The sequence below is a fragment of the Rhopalosiphum maidis genome, chromosome 4 (assembly GCF_003676215.2).
Source record: "Rhopalosiphum maidis isolate BTI-1 chromosome 4, ASM367621v3, whole genome shotgun sequence".
NCBI lineage: Eukaryota > Metazoa > Arthropoda > Insecta > Hemiptera > Aphididae > Rhopalosiphum > Rhopalosiphum maidis.
This window is the reverse complement of record NC_040880.1, coordinates 12,741,081-12,767,304: the sequence shown is the minus strand read 5'-3', so window position 1 is coordinate 12,767,304 and position 26,224 is coordinate 12,741,081. Positions and strand designations below refer to the sequence as shown.

Sequence of the window (26,224 nt, the reverse complement as noted above, 5' to 3'; positions counted from 1 at the left end):
TTCTACTGTACCCATATTTGTCAATTAAACAAAAAAAAAATGGCAATAGTACTTAAAAAGGTATTTTTTTATAATTATTCTCTTGCAGACTGGATTTTTAGAGAATTAAAAAAATATGCAATTTTAATTTTATAGATGTTCAAATAGTATGAAATACAATTGTGAATTGGTGGAATTACTTTAGGTTCTTTTTGTAATCTTATAAATTGCTTTATATAAACATTCATAAAATTATATATTATGTTTCCATATTTATTAATATATATATATTTGTATATTTTTTTGTTTTAGATTTAATTTTAAGAATTCTTTTATATACTTTTAATAGTTAATAAAAATTCAAAATAGTATATTGGGATTATTATGTCATTGCATACCTAATATATTAAATTAACAGTGGCAAATTCTTTAGATAAGTTAAGCATAGACTGTATGCTTAAGAATAAAGATATAAGTAGTAAAAATACAAAAAATATTTTATTATTAACAATATATTACATATTTAATAATACAAAATAATAAAAGTACATTTTTGTCACACATTTCTGTTATGTATACTTATTTGTGCTTATCGTTTATTATGATTAACTTTTACTGATAGTTGATATAGCAGATAATATGGCTGTTTGCAAGCTCACAGCACTTGTTATTACTGTGAAATACCAACATTTCAAAAACTGCTCCACTAGCAACTACGGTAATAAACATCCAGAGCATGCTTATTCAGTTAGGTTTTGTCAATGATTTTTTTATTGATGTTTATTTTACTATTTTTAATGTAGTTTAGTACTATAAGTATATAATTTTATATTATTTAAGAATTGATTTTATTTATAATTAATAAAAAATGTGAATGTAACTTATTTTGACTAACTATATTAAAATTATTTAAATATTGTAATAAATAAAAACTAATTTGTGTATTATTGATTAATTATATTTAAAATAAAATTAATACATTGAAAGTAAACCTTTTTTTTTAAATATTTAATCTTGGGGATAAATGTGTAATATTATAATACATTATTATAAATTAGCATGCTTATATTTAAAAGTCAGTATTCGCCATTGATTATCTTTATTGGTTACAATGATGAAATCAAATAATATTTAATTATTTAGCAATTATTTGTAAAAAAGAATGAATATTGAAAAGTATAACTTACGGTTCTACAAACATCAAATACAAGAATAATTAAATCTTCTCTTAAGGAAAAGTCATTGTTTTCCTGAAGTGTGTCCAATATTGATTGTTTTAAATATGAAAATATCCTATAAATAAATATTTGTACATATATATTATAACTAGATAATTTATGCTGATGATACTGCCCTATTATCAGTTTCTTCTGACCATACCACCGCATCTCATCAACTTCAAACTCACCTAAATACTCTCTCTCAGTGGTTCACCAATTGGAAAATAAAGATTAATGAATCCAAGTCCTGTTTTGTGACTTTCTCACTCAGACCTCTAAACTGCCCTGCAGTAACAATCAACAACATTGTCATTCCTCATTCAACAGAAGTTAAATATCTGGGTCTTACATTCGACAGACGCCTTACATGGTCTCTCCATCTTAAAGATAAGCGTAAGAGACTTAACACTAGACATCACCTGCTAAGGCCACTACTTCGTTCGAACCTTACCTTACCCATCAAAATCATTCTTTATAAAGCTCTTCTTCAACCAATATGGACATACGGTATTGTAATCTGGGGTTCTGCTAAGAACTCAAACAAGAGAACTATACAAGCCTTCCAAAACATCACTCTTCACTTAATTACTGGTGCACCCTGGTTCGTCTCGAACGAAACCATAAACTCCGACATCAAATTACCATCCATCGACCATACAACTGCTATCTACTACAAACGCTTCCACGCCAAACTCCAAGTTATTCCCAATCAACTAATCAATGAATTAGCTTCACTAACATTTCCAAGTAATCCAACCAGACGTCTGAAAAGGAAATGGTGCCGCGATATGATAACTTAAGTTTAAAACTTATAAATATAAGAGGTGTCACAAATGTGTGACTCCCTCCTCATGTGTTTATTCTTGTTAATTGTCTGTAAATTTTTATTACTTTTACTTATTGTACATTGTATAGATTGTAATTCTTCAAATAAAGCCAAATTTAAAAAAAAAAAAACTAGATAATTGAATACAAGTTTATAATATTTATAATTTAATTTATAATAATGATCCTTTTATTGTTATTTGTTATACATCATTACAAATAGTGTTATCCATTATTTTTCTATGTATAAAAGGCAAGTTATATTTTTAGTTTCATGAATTGAATTAAAATAAATATATATTCCTACAATCGTTGAATAATAGTATAAAAATTAAATTGAAGGAATATTTTGATTTTTGCATTAATTAGCATTAGACTATTGGAAAATCTATCAAAAATTGATGGGTTTTAACAAACATAAAATATTAGAATTGTACATAACTTGCACTTTCCAGAGAGAAAATGTTGAAACAGTTATAATAGGTATATATTTTAACAATGAATAGAATAACATCAAAGATGTTCATTTAATTAATTACATAGCTACAGAAAAAATTTCTTGTAAATTAAATAAGATTAATAAATCAAATGTATAGAATAATTGAAAATATAACAATGTTAAACTGTAAGACAACAAAAATTTGAATATTTAAAAAAAGTGATTTTAATAATTATAAATTTTCACTAATCACATGAATAACATTTTTTCAAATGTATTTTTATTTTTGATCTGGTATAATTATGAATATCTTAAGTAAAGAGTATAATGGTAAATCAGAAAATAAATATTTACTTTTTTTTAACGGCTAATGATACATTAGAATGGGCATCACCTCTGACTACTATATGTTTCATGATTTTTATTGAAACATGTTTCATATTTGCAAAATCCTCATTATATAAATTGTAAGTCAATGAAAACAAATCTAAAATATATACATTTATGATTGATTGTATTAATAAAAAAATAATTCTTACCATTCCAATAACTGCTTAATGAATGCCAATAATAACTCCGAGATAAAATACTTTGTTCTAAAATTTTATAATAAACTTCTCCCATGTATAATTGAAAAGTATTATTTTGTGAAACATCAAGAATACATTTTAACAAATCGTTGATAGGTAAATAAGGTTTATCTAAAAAAATAAAATAATTTATTAAAGCAAGCTAAGATTACTAGATTACGAGTGTAGAAGAATTTATTAGTTTTACATTTAATTTTGTCATTGTGCTACGTGCTGATATATAATAATAATAATACGACACATAGGTACAGAGACGTAGACAACGCATAATAATTCCAGTATATCGTCACATGCTCCGATATCCAATAACAAGATAACAATTTAACGCGACGTAGACAACACATTACAGAATATAACGGAAAGAAAAATGGTACAAATGTACAACAATGTCAACCTTATTGATGGGATAGACTTGATATGCCTTGTTAAAAACATTAACATAAATTGAAACCAATTTAGGTAGTAATTATAGCTTAATAATATAATTATTCTTTATACAGGGGTAACGCGACCCGACGACTCGTTAGATACAAGAAACTACACAGTAGTTTTAAATTTTAATCGGATAAATGCAGCTGCACTACATTAATCTAAAGCATTTAGGAACTCGAGGATCCATAGACCATGGGAATACGACGGTGCACATCTCTTTACCAGAAGGGTAAAGGATATGACTAAGTATGGCGGGGAAAGTTCCAGATAGGACTTTTTCAGACGTGATGAAGGAATCGCCTTCACGCTAGTCTATGCCAGGATTGGGTGATTTGGACTTAGAATAATTTTCAATTTAAAAAACAGAATAATATCTATAAAAAAATACTTAGAAGAATTTTATGACTTATTAATTTGACAGACCTCTACATAGCTCCATACAACAGTTGTTTATATGTGGCTCGCTATAATTGTTATATTTAATTATTTCTTATGGGATAGAGGTGATACCAAAAGATTTAGTAAATATATTAATAAACAAGAAAATATAAAGATACCAGAAAGTATAATTTATAATTTAAGTGTAAATATTTTAAGAATTTTAAAGTAGTTAAAAAATTGATATTTTTTTTACTTGTTGTTTCTGGTAAACAAATTTATAAGTAATTTAAATACAAAAATATGTTGATTATGGAAGTAAAATTTTTAATATATGGGAATAAAATATAATTTTAGTATAACTAATTTATGTAGGGTTACTATACGTCCAGATTTCGTTCGGATTTTAAAAAAGTTAACTTTAATACGCTATGTTGGTACTAAAAGGTGACAGATCTTCATGTTATTCCGTTGACCGAACTGGGACGGCCTGCGTATTGATCTTCGCGCACGACTGGGCCACTCTCCTGCGGCTGAAGACGTCCCCGACATCCTCTGCGGAGCTTCGAGGACCTCCCTGCCGACCAACTGGATAGGTGTCTCGCACTCAGGGAAGCGGAAGAGACGTTCAGAATCTTCTACAAGATGGTGGTGGAGATTCTGATGCTCAAATAGGAAGAGGAAAGGGCGCGGCAAGCTGCTGAGGCCGACCCGAGAAGCGGAGCTCTGTACGAGAAGTTTAGGACAGCTGGCTTAGGTCGGCCCTAGAAGACATCACCCCGCAGCCGCTGTACATATTTATGTACTCTATGACTGTATATTTGTAAGGGGATAACGTAGGACACGTCCCGCGTATTCTCATTTAAGTTGTATTTGTCCTGTTCGCCCTCTCGGGCCGTTTTCTATATGTACATACCAGTTCGCTGAGGAAGTTAGTTATATATTGTATGTTTATCTTATTCATTCAATAAACGATACTGCATGGGGGCTAAGCAATGTGAAAATAGTTCGGCTCCCATGTAGTGGTTTACAAAGGAAAAAAAAATCTTCTCATTACACTCCATAGTCTATACATATGGGGAATGGTAAACTACTACAAATTTAGGTAATCTCCTATAAAAGATAGTGCTGACTCCTACAAATAATATTGTTGATTCCTACAAAATAATATAATAATAAAAAAAAATATATAAATAATAATAATCTAATAATATTTTTTTGTTAGAACAAAAATTTTTGAGTTTTCTATACAAGAAAATACTATAATATCGGTATTTTGATCATTTGATAACACAAATTGTTCAAAGTGATTTGTTTGAATGGGTGAGCCGTTTTAATATCCATTAAATTTATCGTATCATGATGAACTTCGTCAACATTTTAAGATAAAGTGAAAGGTGGTAAAATAGATTTACGAAGAGAGCCTAGATAATATTTAGGCTCTTTCATATAATACATATTTCGTCTAATACTTTAATACCTATGTATAATTAAGTTCAGTTGTATTTAATTATGACTATTTTTAACTTTTTGAGCTTTTCAGTTCAAAAATCATGAACACAATTAAAAATGTTGGAGTATAGATTTTTTGAAAGGTAAAAAGGTTATTAGTGTAGGATTTTACATTTGACCATAAAATATATAATATGTAATTTCTATTTTTGATCATATTTTTTCAAGGAATGTTACGAAAAGCGACAATAACCCATCATTATCGTTGTAAGTTGTAACAATAAAATAAAAAATTAACATATTATTTAATGTAGTTCTACTCAATAATTATTGTATTTGTTTGTTAATTTGTTCACAATTTACAAGGTTACCCCCCCCCCCTCGAAAAGGAACTTTGGATTCGGTTTAAAAACATGGTAACCCTAAAATGAATGAATAATACATTAAATATAATTATATAAAATATGAATACTAAGTATTTAGTAGAAAATAATATTTTAACCAGTTAACATTAATTTTAGCAAGGTAGGTAATTTCTTAATTAATTTATGTATAACTTCAAATAATTTTTTATATTATAATACTAAATGTTGCCTATTCGATATCAAAATAGTTTTAAAATAACAAAACAAACATTCCAGATCCGAAGGTATTGCCGGTATTGGTGTTTATTTGAAGTTAGTAATATAAATGTAAGAATGAATATAAGGATTCCTAAAATAAATAGATAATAGCATAAAATGGATCTACATATTTTGAAAATTATATCGTGTGACGTGTATGGTGAAATTCATGAAATACGTAAAACTTTTATATTAGGTACTAAAAATAATGTTTTCGAACTATATTAAAATAATGAATGATAGCCATGGTTTAAATGTATAATATTATCCAAATTTAAATTTAGAATGTCTATAAATTGAATACAATTGTGATTATACAATACAATTCTTAGATTTCTCGGTTTAAATATAAATTATTAAGGAGGAGCCTTTTATTAAACTTTCAAGCCTTAGCTATAAAAATTTAACATTATACATTTTTAACTACACAAAAATTTGCAAGTTTTCATGCGTTTGACAAATTTTAAACTTCAAATAGGTATTTGTAAAAAATATCATGCCTATGTTTCTCTGATATTTTTTTTAATATTTAAACATCTCTGGAGGAATCGACAATTGTGTGTAATATTTTTAGTTTTTGACCAAACAAAAATATAATTAATATAATTTAAAAATAAATTTTTTATTTATGCTATAAATGCAAAAAAAAAGATAAAAATATTTTGAAAATTATACTGTCAATACAGAAGATAATTTTAACACTTGGTGAACATTTTACTTTTGACTCATTAAGCATCGATTATATTCGCTACCCCCTCCCCCAAATATAATAAATGATAATCAAAGCACTTTTATTTTTTCAAAAAGCGATGACACCAAAGACCAAAATAAAATTCAATGTAAAACTAATATGTATTACCTGATAATCATCGTTTTACTCAGTATTTAAAATTTAATTAAAAACAGGCAATTAATATGAAACCAGTAATTGACGAAATCGTTATTTTTTTTATGGTTTAACTAAAAAAAACAAATATTTATAAAATCTTAAAATGATCACCAAATGTGTTTAAAGTTTTTATAATCATTTTCTATACCCACTCCTTACATTAATATACATGATGCATTTTTCAATTATATATTTATATCTTATACGTGGGTTAAAAGTTTAAATCACTGATTAATTAATATTAAATTCATATTCCAATGATTTTAATCGTAGCTAGAACGTGTTAATTAATTGTAATTATTACAATTTACAGCTAAAACTTTTCCTAAAATGTAAAATCCCAACTTATTTTTTTAAATAGCCTCACCACAGATTTTTTTTTTTTTACTAGGTATTTTAAGGTTAATTTATTGTTAATAAGCGTGGTTCATAGTTAATATTATCATTTATCAATTATTAGTTATCAGTGTTATCACTGTTCTTTTATAAAAAATATTCACTATAATTTTTTTTATTATCTTTAATATTTTAGTTGGCGAAGAACATAAATACAACTTAGGTATTCAAATGACTGAATAGCGAATAGTCTTAACAATATAACTTTTAAATTAATAATAAATGACAATATTTAATAATTAATTATAATAAACTTAATACTATTATTTATTACCTACTTGTGTCTATTTTAGAAGAAATTAAAAAATGAAAACATTTCTTAAAGTAATTATGTTTAAAAACTTCTATAATAGAATGCATTCAACAAAGCAAGTGAAATGGGATATCATGGCTGGTTTATGTCTACAACGAAAACCAATAATTACTAAATCATTAACTGATACAGAGGTAAATTTTCAAAATTTTTTACAAGAAATTGAATTTGAAAAGAGCTTGAAATCAGATCACGAGCTTAAACATGAAAAAGATGTAGTGAGAATGGAAAAATTGAAAAATGGAAAGGTTGTTGATTTTGATGACATTGATCAAGCATCGAATCAATCGGCGCAAGACTATGTAGATAAGAACAAAGAAGAACTTTTAAATTTTAAATTTGCTAGTCGTTCAACTGAAGCAGACACAATCAATGATACTAAATCATTAAAAAGAAAATTAGATGATAATTTAGTATTGATCGTTAAACAAAAATTGGGACATGATGACTTATGGATTTTACCACAAGGTTTGTGGAATGATGGAGAAACATTAAGAGGAACAGCTGAAAGAATATTAAGAGAATCCTTTGGCAATAATGTAAATGTTAGTTTTTATGGCAATGCTCCATGCGGGTTTTATAAGTATAAGTATCCAAAACAAAAACGAGAACAATCTAATGTGGAAGGGGCAAAAATATTTTTTTACAAAGCAAAACTTTTGGATGGAAATGTAGAACAAAAAGGTATATGGACAGATTATGAATGGTCAACTGTTCCAGAACTCAATAAGAGACTTATTCAACCATACATGAAAAATGTTAAATTATTCTTGTCAAATTATAATGTAAACACATAATTAATAGATAACTTTTGCTTACATATACCTTTGTTAGCTTTATTGATGATGTTTCTCAGCAAAATAGAACAGTTTTCTAGATTTGGTTGTTTGTAACTAAAACCTGATCTTTGCTTCTTTTTGTCTTCATTCTCAACCTCCTGGTAAATAAAAAGTGTAAAATTGATACATATTAATATTCATTAACAATTATATTAATGTAAATAGCAGGGGTGTTAAGTACCCTGAATTCTTATGCTAGTATCCCGAATACCTTGGTTATTTTTAATAACAATTTTTAGATATATACCACTATGGATCAAGATGAACTATTGGACTTATTAAATATCCATATCAAAGAATGTATAATTCTTAATAACTGTTAAATAAATATGCAGTTAACAAGTGTAGCTTATTTTTAATTAAATGTCTAGTATAATTACTTAATAGTTAAGTAAAAAACAATTTGTTTTGCATACAATGTTATAATTGGTTTATATCTATAATTCATTTTATTTGATTAATAGTGAAAGAGGTTTTATATTTTTTGGTCAATTGTCCAAAATATATTAGTTTGAAAAATAATTTTGTTAGAGTATACAAATATTTTTTTATATTTAACTACCATCATAAATAAGTAATACGTTGATAACAATTGAGTTTGTTAAATTAACTTTATACATATTAAGTATATTTTACTGATTTAGTTGTTTTTTTAAAAAATAAAAATACTTTATAAAACAAAATTATACAAGATGCAGGATTTAATTTTACATGAGCGCGGGTAGTTCAATATTTATCCTTAACGATAAATGTGCATGGTATTAATAAATAATTACATTAAATGTAACGATGATGGTGAGGTAAACAAGGAGTATGAGAGACAAAGCCCCCTTAAAGGTTTGTTTCCTTTAAATTTTAATTAGTGTTCAAGTTCCCCTAATATTTTGGGTAGATTATGTTAATGACATAGACGTGTTTAGACCTTTGACATAGTAGGAGCTACCTGGTGTGACCTCAGGGGGCTAAGTGGCTTTAGCCCCCCTTTGAACAATTTTATTTAGTTCATGGTGCCACCGGAAATCGTAAACACGCCTATGGTTAATGAATAGTTTAAAAGATTAATTTACTAACAAGTATTAAGCTTCGGTGATAACAATTTAGAAGACATTTCCATGTTACAAGATTATCATCAAGACTTTGAGATTGATGAATCTGTTGCAGACTACTGTTATAATTCAAAACTTCAATGACTTCATCATTTTCCAATAACTGTTGAATTTCTTGTCGTTTTATCTATAAAGATATTTTTTATAAAATATTAAAATAGTATTAATGAATTAGTAAAATTATGTAATTATACGTTAATAGCAAGTTGTAAATATTTTGTTGTAAATTGTAATGCAAATATATTTAATATACTATTATTTTCTTATCCTTAAAATATAAAGTTGATATACATTGCATCAACAATATTTAAATATCATGCAGTAACAGCAGTATTGTACATAATATTTTAGTCTTATCAGGGTTGGATTACGGTTTTTGCCGCCTATAGGCTGAAATAAATTTACCTCCTAAAAAAAAGCTATTTTTTTCGACCGTTAAAATGCCTAAGCGGTAATACAGCTCTGAGTTTTATACGCTGTATCAATGGCAATCTGAACAATTATCAGACTTGAGAAAAACTACCATTAGACTACTTATTCACCCAAAGCATTTAATCTACAATTTTTTTTCAACAACGATTATATTATACATGGGCTGTTTATGCTTAGCCATACATTAAATTATATGACTTGACTTAATATAATACTACCTATATTTTAAAATAATACGTTATTAGCCATTACCTTTCGTTCTGTTACTTTATTTGAGTCTAAACTTTGTAAACAACTATTCAAATCACTGTTGAAATTACGTTTTTTTTTATTATCCATGTTTTAGAAGATATTTGTTAAATTATGACAATAAAATGAAAATGTTACTACTATTAATTATGTCCGACATCATAGTTTATAATTGATACATGGTTTGATGACTTGAATTATTCAAGTTACACGGATTCTTTAAAAGAAATACATTTTAAATTTTAAACAAAAGAAACGTCAAAGAATTATCGACTATCGAGATTTCTTACGAGAAGAAAATGTAAAAAGATACTAGCAGGCCGATATCAAAATTTAATTCTGGCGGCAGTTTATTCGCAGTTCGCAGCTGATAATATCTAAGAGTTTTTCTCCTATGATATCAACTATGTCAAGACGAAAAATATCCGGGAAGAAAAAATTATATTGGACGAACCAAAATTCATGTGCTCCAACTTCGAAATCGAAATAAGAATAAGAAATTTGAGTCTTGAGTTTCTGTAGTCCGTTTCGTTGTTTTACTATAGTTTAGGTCTCACGTTGTTATAAAGCAATTAAAGCATACATGCATACGTTTTAATTTTTAAATAGAAATATTCTATTTGTATAATCAATAATTGATGTACGATTCAAATGTTATAAATTATGGTATAATATCTTAAGCAAATTTAATAAACTTATTTATTTATTTTATCATGGTTTTTATTTTACAATTTATTACAGATTCTATAGAATTCACATTGGTTATAACTAAAAAAAAATTATAGATTTCCTAGAAATAATCTTGTCGGGTGGTACTGCAGAGTGTTCCTATTCCTGTTCAACTGTTATTTAATAAACAATAAACTTGTTCAGTTATTCCCACGATTTAAGTATCTTAAATCTTCAGACTATTCAAACTTTTAAAACTTTTGTATGGATTATAATTATATATATTATATATAATTTTCTTTAACAATAATAAAAAGGTTTCCTGGAAAAATACACCTGCTGTGTAAAATCATAAATCATAATAGGTACCATGGTTTAAGAATTTAAGATATAAGTAAATATAGCCATAAGGGTAAAATATATGTAACACTTTTTTACTTATTAATATTTACTTTTTATTGGTATCACAAATAACTACATATCAGTATAATGTCAGCTAAATTTTGATCATGTTTACCATACTAGAACACATTAATATTGTATTTGTTTACTATAACCATTGATTATAGATTAGTCTATTCTATAATCAACTACGAATTATGGTAAAACAAGAATTATTTTAAACCGTGAATGCATAAAATCGTCTTTAATTTTCATAATTCATATCAAAATATCATTAATCGTGATCATACCTATTTTAATTTTTTTATGAATACTGGTTTGTCATAAATTTTAGTATCAAAATATAATCATATATTCATATAATTTTCGTTTATCTTTAGATTGCTTATTTATTTTTCTATGATCGTAAATATTACTTTTTACTGATTAGAACCCATATAACTTGAATTTTAAAATTTATAATTAAATAAATGCGTATAGATCTGTGGGTTTTAATTGATCATTGAACAATCTTAATATTGGTGTAAAAATAATCTTGTTGTTGAAAAAGGATTATATTATTTGTTAGTTATTTATTTTCAATCAAATAAAATGGATACAAATGAAACTGATGGTAAGATTTATTTAAAAAATATATTTATGATATGATATGTAAAAAGCTGATTTCTTAATTTGTATGTATTGAACCAGGAGGTAATGGAAATGTAGAAACTAAAAAGATAGAAGAAAAAGGTACTGAAAATGTGGACGAAAATGGAGTAAAATATATTATTTATGAAGAAAATCAAGTGGAAATAAATGAAAATGCTGAAGTAAATATTTTTTAAATATTATAAATTGGTTCATATTTAAAACTTCAATAGGTACTTAGTGTTTTTTGATAAATAGAATTTTAGTTATTGAATTGCACTTATATAATATAATCAAATACTATCTTATGTCATAAGTGTTGTATGTATAATTATTATGTTAGAATTAGAAGGACTTATTATTTGTCATAGTTAATTCTTATATTCTCATCATAATTTTATATTCAATTAACATTAAAAGCATTCATATAAATCTTAAGAAAATACTACACCGGTATATTTATCAATTATTACTAAAAGATTTGTTAATTTATTATTTAAGAAACTACATTGCCCATATGTTCTGACATTGTCTTACAAACATATAACAGAAAATTTGCATTCAGAAGAAACCATTTTATATACCTAAAGCATTGATTTTAATATTCTAATGAATTAGCCAGTTATTAAATGTTGAATTTACTATCTAGGACAGGGGTCGTCAACCTTTTTGAATTCCCAGATCACCTTCATAAATTAATAATATTTTGCGGGCCAGACAAAAATAAAACAATTTAATATTCAATTAAACTTTGTTGTCGTAAAATTTAAAGCAGGCTGTGTACAATAGACGCTCTGGCCGGATGCGGGCCGCCGGTTGCCAACCACTGATCTAGGGATCTGGTAAACTTTTATTGATATTTAATTTAAATTTATAAGTGACCTTAAAATTATAATTCTTATAATTTAGTCTCAGATTTTATTGAATGTGCATATTTTTATAAAAAAAATTCTAATTTTTGCATTTATTGAAATTTTTATAAAAATATATATATTTTTGTGCATAATATTTGATTATATATTTTGTTTTTCATTTAGTGACAATATAATATTTAATAATAATAATAATAAGTTGAATTATAGTTGATAATCATAAAATTAAAATTAGATTGACAAGAAACTTACAGATTTTTTTTTAAATAGGTTGCAGTGTTGGTTTTTGTGTCATTATTGACTAGTTATGTTTCTACATATATTTGAACCATATATAATTATTTACATTTCTAGAAGAGCTCTTAATTTTTTTTTGACAAGATTATCCCTAAAGTGTTTAGTTATGTCACTAGTACAGTGGTCATCAACCGGCAGTCCTCTTCATATTCTAGAACGACAAATTTTTTTTTATACATTTCATTATCTAGACATTATTTTTTTTTCATATTAAACAATTTAAGAATGTAAAATTCTTATTTTTTTCTGGCCCTTGTACTCTTTAGTTTGTGAATATGGCCCGAGAGTCCAAAAAGGTTGCCGACCACAGCACTAGTATGATCTATATCATAGGATTTTACATCTCTGTCTAATCTACTTCTAAAATGTATAATGATTCAATCATCCTTATATTAAAACTAATAATAAATAATAGATCCTTCTTAATATGAATTTGTTATGATGTATGTTTGTAGCACTGAGTTAACACATGTAGGTATAGTGTGTTTGTAAATCTAATAAATTAATAATAAACCTTTCATTATAATAAAAATTTATATTAGTATACTGTATGATTGTTTTAACTTAAGATACTCATTATTTCAAAAACTAATTCCATTTTTTTATTGTTATCATTGGTATGTCTTGAAAATAAAATAAATATTTTTACTACTCCATGTTTAATAATAATTTTCTTAGTGTTATGAGTACTATTTATTTTTTTATCTTTTTAATTCTGTATTTAATTATTTTACAGCTTGTTTTATAAAATGTATACTAAAATTTTCAACTCATTGCTTAGATTATGTCTTCTTTTTTTAGGAGTTAGATTTAAATCATCAAAGACTGGATAAAATTGAAAATTTTGAAAACATGCTAAGTCTTCGTTCTTTATGTCTTCGTTGGAATCACATAAAAAAAATTGAAAACATTGAAATGCTTGTTTCTCTTAGTGAACTTGATTTGTATGATAATCAAATAACTAAAATTGAAAATCTGTCTAGTCTTGTTAACTTGAAGTAAAATGATTTAATTATGGGTTGTGTATACCTAATTTTAATATAAATTTATATCTTATAATTTTAGAGTGCTTGATTTGTCATTCAATCGTATAAAAGAAATTGAAGGTCTTGAACAGTTGATCAATTTAGAAAAATTGTATTTATCCAGTAATCGAATAACTAAAATTAAAAATGTTAATCATTTATTAAATCTACAGATGTTGGAATTGGGAGATAATAAGATTAAGGTATGTTAATGAATTTCAAAACAATAATTTGTTTAAAATGTTGCTTATAATAATCATTTAATTTGCTTCATATGCTTTGTACTTTTTATTTATCTTTATACTGTAGTTAAATCACAATATTATTTTTAATAAACATTATTTTTGAACAATTATGTTAAAAAACATATGTTTAACCCTGCGTAAGTCGTGTATCTTAATAGGACGTCGGTAGTCGCGTGGATTACAATTGTAATTCATTTTTTTTTGGTTTTTGGCGACCCTTATTCGAAAACAAACTAATTATATTAAGCAATATGTCATTTGATGGTACTGAAAAGATGAAATAATTATATAGGTTTTCAAAATACGAAAAAAAAATTAATTTTATCATGGATTACAATAGTAATCCGCGTGACCTACGCTGGGTTAAACAGTTGTCTAACTTTAAATTTTTTATATTAAATGCTTTAATTTATGTTACAAAGAAAATTCAGGATTTAATGCATTTAAATTTTTTTTTTTTATGTTAATATTTTGATTGTATTGTGACACATTGCTACTAATTTGTTTTAGTAGTATGAGAAAAACAAATACCTAGTATTTTTTAATAGAAGTGAAAACAAATAGAAGTTTTCAAAGATTTTATTTTTTAATTTGAGGGAAAAATTCACTATTTTTGAGAAATAATTTTGATTTATTAAGGTACTTTCTACCGCGAATTCTGGTTACTAGTTGTACTTTATATTTTACCATTTTGTTTGGCGTCATGTTGATTTAATAATTATTGTTTTTATTATTTTAAATTTATATTATTTACAGACAATTGAAAATATTGAATGTCTCACTGGTCTTACAGAATTATACCTTGGAAAAAATAAAATTGATAAAATACAAAATTTAGATATATTGGTCAACTTAAAAATATTGAGCTTACAAAATAACAGTTTAACCAAAATTGAAAATCTTAATAAGTTGATAAAGTTGGATGAATTGTATATATCAGAAAATGGAATCACTGTTATTGAAAATCTCAATGATAATATTAATCTTGGAACTCTAGATTTGTCTATGAATAAAATTTCTAAAATTGAAAATATAACACATTTACAAAAATTAAAAGAATTTTGGGTAAGAATAATAAATTTTAAAAAATACAACACTTATAGTTATTATAAATGAAATGTAAATATTGATTATTCTTTAGATTAATGACAACCAAATAACTGATTGGAATAGTGTTCAAATTTTGGAACATTTGAAGAAACTAGAAACTATATACTTGGAACATAATCCATTAAGCAAGGACACTGCATATAGAAGAAAAATTAAATTAATAATGCCATGGATTACTCAAATTGATGCTACTTTGGCTCGATAAATTATTTAAATTGACTAAAAAGCTTATTTAAATTAAGTAACTTACTAATAGCATTATACAATGTTATTAATATTATAGTTTTTTCTTAGTATTAATAATTAATTTGTATAGTGTAATTAAAAGTTCTCAATTAAATATATATACATATGATAATTGTGAATTGAAACATTACTATATTATATTATTATATTAAATAAAAATACGATTTTCAAAATAAATATTAATCATTTAATTTAATTTTTACAACAGAATTTTCATCAATTGGATTAATAATTTGACCCATTTGTGTAACAACTGGGGGAGCAGTAAGTTTTTGGAAAACTGTTTCAGGTACCCATGTTCGTCCTACAGGTACCTTGATTGTTTCTTCATATTCTTCAATACCTTTAAATGGATATGGCAATTCAGAAACCTAAAAAAAAAAATTATATATATATATTTTACAATAACTAATAAGTAATAACAATGATAATTCATAAAAGGACTTATAACTTTTTATTTTTGTTTCATATTTAAGGTTTCTCATACAATTTTATAATAGAAATAATAATAAAAAAAAAAAATCCTAAAAATGTAATGAAAGATCAAATATATTATTTTTGTCAAAATCAAGAAAATTCACAAATTATTTTATAATTGAAAATTAATGATAATTAATAATTATTAATTTCATTTCAAATAGTTTAAGCTTGAAAATGAAATACAATTTCTCATAAGTGGTTCTTACAGAAAATTATAGACTTTATAAATATGATTTAACAATGTTTATATGTTCAAATTTTAATAAAATTGGATATTTTAAGTTAATAATTTTCAGTTATATTTAATATAATAAATGTGATTTGTTTTTGGCATAAATTAGTTTAATCTATTATTTTAAAAAACAATCACTATATATATATATATAAAATATTCATGGTAATATAGATGACAGTCTCCACTCAGATTTTTTCTTATGCAACATTTTGTACTGAATTCAAATCTAGTACATCCATCAAAGTGATGCAATCAATGGTAAGGTAATTATAAATTTAATTCCCGCTAGTAGTTATTTGATAAAATTATTAAAAAAATAAATCTTACTAAATGTGATCTAATAGAATCATCAGCATTCTCATGAATAATAACTTTTTCTCGGTTGAAATCTTTACGTGGAGGTTTAGCGGGTGTTCTAAACATCCCCATGTTAGATCTTTTCTTAAATGTTCGTTTTCTGATATTTGGGCCAGCCCAACTGCCCCAACCAGGAAGTCCTATTTCTGTTTTTGGCTTGGACTGCTCTTCTAACTTTTTCTTTTCCTCCCTAAATATAAAACCATTATATAAAAGGCATGTTCATATAATTAAGAGTGAATAATTAATACTTGAATTCATTAATAATATCATCATCAGCAAAAGCTTCTGCAATTAACTTTTCTTGATCGTTTTCTTCATTATCATCTATTTGGTCTTCTACTTGAGTCATTTCTTCGGTTTCTAAATTTGTCTGAGTCACTTGTAAAAACTCTGTAGGATCAATATTTTGTACTTGCTTTTTGGGGTTTTCAACAATTTTAATAGTAGGTCCTGGGTTGCTTTCAATATTGCTTGTATTATTAGTATCTAATGTTTTATTATCTTCATACAAAGGTTCATTAAATCCAGCCCTTATACGTTTATTATTCATTTTTAAGTAATCACTTTTTACTTCTTCATTCTGTCGTTTAACAACATTTGTCTTTGCAGGTTGTTTAACTGTTACTTTGTTGAGCTTAAGCAATTTCTCATTAATTTTATTTTTTAATTCAATTTCAACAGTCTTAAACGCATTTTCAACATCTCTGTGTACTTTTTTTTTGTTTAAGTTATCATTAATATTATCTGATGATACAAACCATGTTCCAGCAACTGTATTAATTACATCAATGTTATTATTTTTCTTATTGTTTTGTGCCATAGAGTTGCTTTTAATATTTGTATCAATTTCTTTATTTTTACTTTCTGACTCAATTGTATCATTAGAGAAATGAACTTTTTTTTTTTTAGGTGTAACAATTTTTAAAACTTCAACATGACTCTCCTCTTCATCAAAAGTAGAGAGATCTTGAACTGTAATATTTTTAACCTTATTTTTCTTTTCTTTTTTAATTTTATCTTTAGTTTTACTATTTTTCACATCCGAGTTATTGTTTTTATGTTGATCATTTATGTCTTTAGTTTCACTATTTAAATTTAATTTATTGTTTTTATGTTGATCATTAGCTTCTTTTACTTCACAATTATTTTGAACAAAATTATTATAACCAGTCATAAAATCTTTGAATTCTTTTCGTTCGGCAAGCCAAGGATTATCAGGATCAATTACTTGTTCAGGTATTTCAATTTGTTCCTCATCAGAACTATCAGAATCATTTATATCATTCAATGATGGTTGTACTTTCTGAGTTAACTCTTTACTTTTTCTTAATTGTTCTGCTAAAGCTATTCGGCTCTGTAAAAAAACACAAAATAATGACAATTAATTGAATTATGACTATATAATTAAATATTAATCCAAATTCAAAATCCATATAACATTCATATTTTACGTCATAAAATATTATAAACTAATAAAAAAATGAAGCACCTAATAAAACAGTAGTTGTGTTTTTAAGCAATCTTTCATTGCTTGGAAGTTTAACTTTACATTTTTATAAAAAATGACTATTTTTTTTAATAGTATAAATGACATTTTTCAATGGACTGCCTCATATAAAACTAACCTCAAGTGACAGGTAAGGTTTTGAGTATGGCGGCAGGGAGATGTAACTAACATCTGTAGAGCATCACTTTATTATTTCAACAACTGCCTAATTTTCTAAGATTAATGTAGTAAAACACATTTTTGGCCACAGCTTGTTGTCAAAAGTGAAAACTTTAAATAAAAGATAAAAATGTTAAATAAATTTAACAAGAAATGTGGATGAAAATTGTTCACATTTAAATTACTCTAACATGATACAGATTATAAATATAATAAAAACCATCAATTTAAATTTTTTTATAGTTAATAATTATAAAAAAAATTCTTATTAAACTTTAATCTTTGTTAAGTACTACTTCTAATATTTTTTAGATTCAATTTCTAAATGTATTACTTACATCTTTATCATATTTTGCTCGTACAACATGATTTCGCGCCCACTGTCCAGTAGACTTATGTCTTAAGCTAGCACGCTCTTCAGCTCTTGTCTTTTCAATAACATTAAGTTTTTCTAATGCTGCTACCGGATCTGTGTCTTGTAATTTTTCAAATTCTTTGATTTGCTCTTTTGTCTTTTCCTTTCTTAATAATCTATGATATTTTTTGCTTTTAATTTTATTTTGTCTATGAGCTTTAGCATGTCTATATGATTCTTTAGCTCGGAAACTAGCCATACTTTTACGTTTTTCTAATAACTCTTTTAGTGTTAATGGATATTTTTCTTTTTCTTTTTCTATCCAAGACATTTTCTAAAAATTAAAACAAATATATTTAGCTAATTAATAATAATTACTGTTTTGAAATTTAAATAAAATTATTACTAAATCTTTTTGCTTTTGTTGAACAATTTCACTAGACTGTAATACAGCAGAGATTTTCTTTTGTAAATCTGTAGGGTTAGATAATCCTCGACTAAAATCAACCATACGATTATCAAAAACTTCAACTTCACTACTCCTTAAAGGAAATCTTAACTGATCAGCAGACTTATTTTTTTCAACAATAGCAGACCATCTACTAATGTGCTTTTTAAAATTGTCATAAGCAACCGCTCTTTTTATCTGTAATAAGAACATTAATAGTTTATATTTTGATTTCATCTTTCAATCACTTAATTAAATTAAAAATATTATTAATATTAAAAGTGTTGTATTTGATAATTTTATTGTATTATTGACAATACTATTGTCTATTATGTTTCATTTAAACTATATTTTAATAGGATTGCAAACAGACAGTTTTTAAATAGTTTAGCATTCTTCTATTGTATATGTAAGTGAGTCTTGTAAATTAATAAGTGATCATTAGTGTATAATTATAATGTATGAGAAATATTGGTGTTTTTGCACACACACTTATAAATCACCTCCACGAGGTAGCATATTAGATCGAACAATAAACAATATATGGATGTTCATTTATATTATGTACTTTATGTCAATCCAACTGATGGACCTAATAATATGATTAGACTCCTGCAAACTGATTTAAATATTTTAATGATTATTTAAGAATGATCAGACCACATATTAAGATTTTTAATTTCAATTTTGAAAGTTGCCATTACATATCTCAAGTAAACATAATAATAAATTTAAATAAGTTTTTAAGAATATTATCATATGGCTAGGTCCATTGGAATGATAGACAAAAGATTGGTACTTTTTAGTTGAAATAACCAACAGTTTGCAATTTCCTTAAAATCAAAGTCTAAAACTAGTTAGTTTTTATTCTGTTTAAATTAACACTGTTTAATTTATAATTAGACTTATATTGAAGTTTGGTTTACAGTAAATGAAAATATAGACATTTTTAAGTATATTTTATTTAAATGCTTATTAAACCATAAGATCAGAGCTTGTCAGATTAGATAATTGGGACTTTTCATAAGAAAAATGCACTAGCTATTATTAAATAACAGTTGATATATTGAATTAAGAAATATATCTTGTTATACTAACACTTAAGTTGTGTTGTCATCATAACCGTCTAAGATTTAGTAAAACTGGGTTTGAAGGAGGGATTTTAGGAGAAAATGTCACATATTATAAATAGCATTATAACTGGGTTCATAAATTTATAAGCTTTGTCACTAGTCTCATCCCATCACTGTATGCCATATCTCCTCTAAGTAGTAATACATATATGAAAATTGTATCGGAATATTATAATACACAATTTTATTAATTAATTCATGGTAATATGGCATAAATAGAGATAAAAATTGATAAGTTTTGGCTGTTAAGGCTTTTAATTAGTAGATTTACTCTAATACATTAAAGTTAAACATTATTAAAGAGGGTAACAAACTCAATAATATTAAATATATATATAAGATAATATTAATATTGATAAATGGTAATTTTTTAAAAAGATTACTTTTTCAGCATGAACTTTATCCAATGGTTTCTGCAATAGCTTTTTTGTTGATTTAGCTACTTGAATTTTTTGCCTTATTTTTGGTGCTTTTTTTTTCAATGCATCTGTTAAATCATCAACGTTTGTTGTTTGTTGTCCACTTGACAAATGAAATTCAGAAACTTGTAAACTTGGTTCATTGCGAGTGGATGGCTGGATTCTTAAATTAAAATTGTACATTAGTTGTATAATAGTTGACAAGATAAATTGTCCTTAGTTTTCATTTATAAATCGCAAACAATTATTTAGGTAAATAACATACTTTCGTTTGGTTTTAGATGTAATTGTTTGTAATAATTGTCTATGTTTCTCGTATGAAACATCATCCATATCTTCATCATTGAAAGCATCTTCGTTTTTGGATAGTGAACTAACCATATTGAAACCTAACGAAAATTTAAATATTTTATTTTCAAAAATAAAATTATAGTTAGAATTGAAACTTTTTGTAAAACTACCACGGTCAGATTACTTTATTTTTTAAATAAAAGAGATGATATTTTAAGTTTTTCCGTACATCGTAAGGCACGTGTGATGATCCTCTGTAGTTACTCTGATAGTGTAATCTATTAACTACTGGTCTATCGTGGTCTAATCACAGAATATAGATAACGTTATTAATTATTGCCACGTTTTGATTGGCGGATAGTAGAGATTAAGCATAGCATATTATATTAATACAAATTACGAAATATAATATGAATTTTGTTTATATTCTATTAAAGAGTAAACAATTATCGATCTTTCAAACTATTGTTTATTTATTGTTATTCGATATTGTATTATAATAAATATTTTAAAAAAGATTTTATTAAATGTTATTATTTTATATTTTTCATTAAATTGTATACCAGTATAAGTAACCATGGTTTGAGTAGATACCATAATTATACGCAAATAAAATATTTTAGGTTATTTTAGGTTTAGATTTTTATGATAAATGACAAAGCAAAAAGTAAACAAAACTAAATTCATTTAAGTTATTCGTATCTGTCAGTTTATAACTAAAAGCTGAAAGAAATAAGTTTTTGATCAAACTGTTCTTAGTATATTTCTCTTAAATTGATCTTGTTAATAATTGGTAAGTTTTTTTTATATTTTATGATTATTTGTAATTTTAAGTTAGGCTTATGTCGTTAAGGAAATATATTTGCCAAATATATTACAATAATTTACAAATTATATAATACGAGCTTTTGGTTTGATTTTTTAATTCATCTAATTTATATTAGGTATCCAGAAATCTTTTTTCTTCAGGGTATTTTATTAATTAACTATTACAAGGTATGATGTATTATAATCTTGTACAATGAAAATTAAAAATTTTAAATAATGTTATTATTTTTAGATTTTGTTGAATATTTAATGTTATATATGTATTTTATAACTTTACTTATTTAATCTCAAGTATAATTTAACCATCATAGTTGTAATTCAATTTTAAAATTGTATCTTATCAAATGTGTTATTTACTGTAATTTATATTTAATGACAGATTGTAATTCACATACCTATCTCATCCCAATCATGGAAATATATAAACAAGGAGCAGAATCAAAAATATTCACTACAATGTACTCAGATCGAAAGGCTATTATTAAAGAACGATTTTCAAGACAATATAGAAACAACTTATTGGATTTAAATATACGAAAAGAACGCACTAAAGCTGAAGTTAAAGCTATTTTAAAATGTAAACTGGGTGGTATTGCCACTCCTGTTATATATTCTTTGGATTTAAATGGCTACAAAATAATAATGGAATATATAAGTGGTCAAACGGTTAATGAATATCTAACTAATATGAAAGATAACAAACTAGATGACAATGGCAACTTGAAAAAAGTACTCATGAATATTGGAGCTATTATAGGAAAAATGCATTCTCTTGGAGTATTTCATGGCGATCTAACAACTTCTAACATCATAAAAAAAGATGATGATACATTGGTGTTGATTGATTTTGGCCTTAGCCATTTTAATCCAAGTGTTGAAGACAAGGCTGTGGATTTATATGTTTTAGAAAGAGCATTTGTCAGTACACATTCATACTTTACAGACTTATTTGCAGTTATTATTGATGGTTATAAAATTGCTTATGAGTTAGATGTTCAAGTTGTTCTCAATCAATTTCAAAATGTTCGAGGTAGAGGTCGCAAACGACTAATGATTGGATAGTTTTTTTTTTTTTGTGTATTTTATACCTAAAATAAAAATTATTTTATCGTACTTATTGTTCTGATTTTAATATGATTATAATATCCTATCCTAATTTAATATATTTGTTTATAATGATAATCCATAGTAGTTTCTCTATAATATGAGTGTACATTTATTTTATTATTTAAATTATTCATTTTATACCTATAAAGAATGTATTATTTTTTACAGATCCAATATGGACATAGCTGAAGGAGTTACACCAGCATATCTGAAATTGGCGCAGATAAAATTTTGCTTGACTCTTCCTCAGCATAAAGATGACCCAGATCTAATTTCATCTTTGTTAGCCGGTATAGTCCAAAACAATATGGCTCCGTACTACAAAGAAGTATGCACAGATTTATCATGGAAGTTTGACCAAACCCTTTATGATAAAATGGCTGCCAATAATGCTAAGCGCATGGCAGAACTTGAACAAGAAAAAAATCCCACCATGGTTGATGATGATGATCCAGTGTCTGGTATATGGCAAGCAAAGTTACTTTATTTATGTTCCATTGGTGACCGTGAAGAAGCAACAAAATTGGCTGAGTCTAAATTAGAAGAGAAAAATGTACCTAAATCTCAGCAAATTGATACTGTGTTTGCTCTATTTAGAGTTGCATACTTTCACGGATGCGATATTCCAGCAATGAAAAAAGCTATAGATAAAGCTACAGAGTTAATTGAAGGAGGATCTGGTGGAGATTGGAGTGCCAGAAATAAACTTAAAGCATATGACGGTATTTGGAGTTTGGCGATACGAGATTTCAACCGAGCAGCCAAGCTGTTTGTAGATGTTGTACCCACATTTGAATCGTATGAACTTGCTGATTTCAGCACTATCATCAAATACACTGTATACTCATCGATGATAGCTTTCCCAAGATACGAGCTAAAGAAAACACTCATGCATCATGGTGTTATGGCTCAGGCTTTAAACTCGGATTCTAAAGAACTCAAAGATTACTTTGTGTCATTGTATGAAGGTCAATACTCTAAGTTCTTAGTCTATTTAGCACGCATTGAAAAGAACATGAAACAAGATCCATTATTACACCCTCACTATAAGTATTATGTCCAAGAGATGAGACTATTGGCATATAAACAAATATTACAAGCATATAGATCATTGAGTTTGGACTACATGGCTGAATCGTTTGGTGTGACTAAAGCATTTGTGGAGAAAGAAGTTGCCAGATTTGCAGCTGCTGGACGTTTAACTTGCAAAATCGATCATGTTGCTGGAGCTGTGGTGACTAGTAGTTCATCCAAGTGTAGCTTACAATTAGGAGCGCCAGAATCTAGGTTGGAACGTGGTATTTTATATCAGACTACTGTGAAAAAAGGCGATATATTGTTAAACAGGTTAAAAAAGTTGGCTAGAGTTATGGATTTCTAAAAACTAAACATTGTGAATTTTTTTTTTTTAGATTGTGTTAAAAAATAAATTATGAGTTAATGCATTGTGTATATATACATAGATTAATGTGTGTATAATTACTTAAATTCTAATTTATCTAATTTTAATTTTTGTATTTTCACATTCATTTAAAAATATTAATAGACTATCTCCTTATAAATTAACATTTAAACAATGTATCTATTGAAATCTATTTTTGGTTATAAAAGTTTTCTTAAATATATTCATATAGCATACTCATACTAAAAGTTTATTGGCTTAAATGCTTGTTTACAATGAGAATTGTTAAGAAAATAATTCTTCACTTATATTGATTTGTTTTATTCCCTTTTTCTTTATTATTAGAAATCAAAAACAAAATATACATTATACATCAACATCAAATCTGTAAAGATTTGATTAATCTACCTTTTTATGCAGCTTGTGTTGGAGATAAGGTTAATAGGCCATGATTACTGTTAACTATAATAAATAAGAACATAATATAAATATAAATTAGTTTTAAAATTCAAAACTACAAATTTCTCAACTTTTTAGGTAGTTATATAATAGCAATTTTTTTTATATAAAAACCTTATTGGCAATACACCAAATCCCTGTAGAGTGAATTTATTTTAACAAATCCTAACTATATTATTGTGATTAACCATTAGTACATTTAATATGTTATCTCGGAGGCTGACACCACACCAGTAGACCATATTGAAAATTGGATTGATATAGTGTAAAACTACAAAGTAAACTATTTTCATTGTTTGCTTTTGTACTACCTATGTTTTTGAGTGATCATTTTATAAATAATGAAACGTAGCTTCCCTGATAAGTTTTGTTAATATGAATATTTTATCTTAAGTTATAATCAATTATAACACCCAAGTACCGAATTTTTTCAATTATTTGAATTATTTTGCAGTTTTTTAGGTTACAAATTTTATTATTGACGCAGCCATGAATTGCTAAAGTGTTATAGTTTAAATCTGTTTTATTAATAGAGAACGGAATAAACACAGTTTTATCAACATTTAAAGATAGATTTCTATCAATTAAACTTTTTATAATCAAATTGAAACCTCTGCAGGCTTTCTCATATACCCATAGACGTGCGCAGATCTGAATTTCGGGGGTGCCTACAATTTTTGTCGGCCCTTTTCTGAATTTAGGCTCTATCTTAACAAGACATGTACATATTTTAATAAATTATAATGCCTGAATAAATATTACTTAAATTATATCACATGTTAATCAGTAATATTACTAGTACCGAGTTATATGTATAATATTTCATTAGATAGTTGGATCTAAAATCTATTTTTAAGATAATTGCAATATATTTTATTTATTATTTTTACTCTTGTAGTCAATAACATCTAGCTGTTATAATCATAATAAGTTTTATCATGCAAATTTAAAATATTTTAAGTTGTATTATTTTTTTTATCTCAAAACATAATTTTTTACAACATATTTTAGAAAAAATATCATTTTCATTCTAGTAACTATAGGACTTAAATTTTAGGGCCCCAATTACATGTCGGGGGGTGCCCGGGCACACCCGGAACCCTCCGTGCGCACGCCTATGCATATACCCCATCTTATGATTTATGAGAGAATAGAAGACAAATTAGTGTCGTCAGCATAAGTAACAATCGACCTATCAAAATTAATAGGTATTACAAATTTCGTTAATATATATTAATATTATAAATAGAATAGGTCCCAAAAAAACCCCTCAAAATCAATCTTAGCCCCCCTCCCCAATGGTTTGTATATATCCCCGTCCACCTTTATATATTATCTCAGGGAACATACACACAGTACATACATGCAAATTATAATATACTC

At 26.0% G+C, this 26,224-nt stretch overlaps 6 protein-coding genes across 9 annotated transcripts in view; 4 read left to right on the top strand and 2 right to left on the bottom strand.

Annotated features, from left to right (window-relative positions):
- The window catches only part of LOC113551183 (serine-protein kinase ATM), a 29,712-nt gene extending 19,275 nt beyond the window's left edge, over positions 1–10,437 (bottom strand). For both annotated transcript variants that reach the window (XM_026953270.1, XM_026953279.1), the window contains exons 1-6: positions 10,166–10,437; positions 9,447–9,608; positions 8,362–8,473; positions 3,003–3,164; positions 2,818–2,950; positions 1,167–1,272 (exon numbers count right to left, since the gene is read on the bottom strand). In XM_026953270.1, the coding sequence (XP_026809071.1) occupies positions 1,167–1,272; positions 2,818–2,950; positions 3,003–3,164; positions 8,362–8,473; positions 9,447–9,608; positions 10,166–10,252 (762 nt within the window). In that variant the 5' untranslated portion in view covers positions 10,253–10,437. The remainder of the gene's footprint in view (positions 1–1,166; positions 1,273–2,817; positions 2,951–3,002; positions 3,165–8,361; positions 8,474–9,446; positions 9,609–10,165) is intronic.
- On the top strand, positions 7,358–8,414 carry LOC113551193 (39S ribosomal protein L46, mitochondrial). Its single transcript, XM_026953293.1, has one exon. The coding sequence runs from the start codon at positions 7,530–7,532 to the stop codon at positions 8,331–8,333; it is 804 nt and encodes a 267-aa protein (XP_026809094.1). The 5' UTR covers positions 7,358–7,529; the 3' UTR covers positions 8,334–8,414.
- Positions 10,438–11,630: 1,193 nt separating the features above from the next.
- Positions 11,631–15,682, top strand: LOC113548073 (protein phosphatase 1 regulatory subunit 7-like). The gene is made up of 6 exons (XM_026948736.1): positions 11,631–11,846; positions 11,924–12,045; positions 13,834–14,030; positions 14,098–14,260; positions 15,059–15,367; positions 15,444–15,682. Exons 1-6 carry the CDS (start codon positions 11,825–11,827, stop codon positions 15,615–15,617), a joined length of 987 nt encoding a protein of 328 aa, XP_026804537.1. The 5' UTR covers positions 11,631–11,824; the 3' UTR covers positions 15,618–15,682.
- A 140-nt stretch (positions 15,683–15,822) lies between these two features.
- LOC113548072 (U3 small nucleolar RNA-associated protein 14 homolog A) lies at positions 15,823–21,299 on the bottom strand. Of its 3 annotated transcripts, none has more exons than XM_026948734.1 (8): positions 21,275–21,293; positions 21,020–21,143; positions 20,719–20,917; positions 19,161–19,400; positions 18,738–19,088; positions 16,982–18,087; positions 16,701–16,920; positions 15,823–16,029 (listed from the first exon to the last, which is right to left on the bottom strand). In XM_026948734.1, the coding sequence occupies exons 2-8, from the start codon at positions 21,133–21,135 to the stop codon at positions 15,838–15,840; spliced, it is 2,424 nt and encodes an 807-aa protein (XP_026804535.1). In that variant the 5' UTR covers positions 21,136–21,143; positions 21,275–21,293; the 3' UTR covers positions 15,823–15,837. The 3 variants fall into 3 exon arrangements, with proteins under 3 accessions (XP_026804535.1, XP_026804536.1, XP_026804534.1); XM_026948735.1 differs by lacking the exon at positions 21,275–21,293 and adding an exon at positions 21,230–21,248; XM_026948733.1 differs by having other exon boundaries at positions 21,020–21,299.
- Positions 21,300–21,701: 402 nt separating this feature from the next.
- Positions 21,702–24,618, top strand: LOC113556043 (26S proteasome non-ATPase regulatory subunit 6). The gene is made up of 2 exons (XM_026960766.1): positions 21,702–21,838; positions 23,149–24,618. The coding sequence occupies exon 2, from the start codon at positions 23,156–23,158 to the stop codon at positions 24,359–24,361; it is 1,206 nt and encodes a 401-aa protein (XP_026816567.1). The 5' UTR covers positions 21,702–21,838; positions 23,149–23,155; the 3' UTR covers positions 24,362–24,618.
- Positions 22,246–23,037, top strand: LOC113556048 (EKC/KEOPS complex subunit bud32). Its single transcript, XM_026960771.1, has one exon. It carries the CDS (start codon positions 22,246–22,248, stop codon positions 22,933–22,935), a length of 690 nt encoding a protein of 229 aa, XP_026816572.1. The 3' UTR covers positions 22,936–23,037.
- Positions 24,619–26,224: the final 1,606 nt, after the last annotated feature.

Coding starts and splice junctions, on each gene's coding strand:
- LOC113548072 (XM_026948733.1), bottom strand. CDS start 21,135: ATGGTTAGTTCACTATCCAAAAACGAAGATGCTTTCAATGATGAAGAT. Junction 19,401..20,718: donor ATAAAGTTCATGCTGAAAAA/GTAATCTTTTTA, acceptor TTCTTATTACAG/ATAAAAAGAGCGGTTGCTTA. Junction 19,089..19,160: donor AACAAAAGCAAAAAGATTTA/GTAATAATTTTA, acceptor TTTAATTTTTAG/AAAATGTCTTGGATAGAAAA.
- LOC113551193 (XM_026953293.1), top strand. CDS start 7,530: ATGAAAACATTTCTTAAAGTAATTATGTTTAAAAACTTCTATAATAGA.
- LOC113556043 (XM_026960766.1), top strand. CDS start 23,156: ATGGACATAGCTGAAGGAGTTACACCAGCATATCTGAAATTGGCGCAG.
- LOC113556048 (XM_026960771.1), top strand. CDS start 22,246: ATGACAGATTGTAATTCACATACCTATCTCATCCCAATCATGGAAATA.
- LOC113548073 (XM_026948736.1), top strand. CDS start 11,825: ATGGATACAAATGAAACTGATG. Junction 14,031..14,097: donor TCTAGTCTTGTTAACTTGAA/GTAAAATGATTT, acceptor TTATAATTTTAG/AGTGCTTGATTTGTCATTCA. Junction 14,261..15,058: donor TGGGAGATAATAAGATTAAG/GTATGTTAATGA, acceptor TATTATTTACAG/ACAATTGAAAATATTGAATG.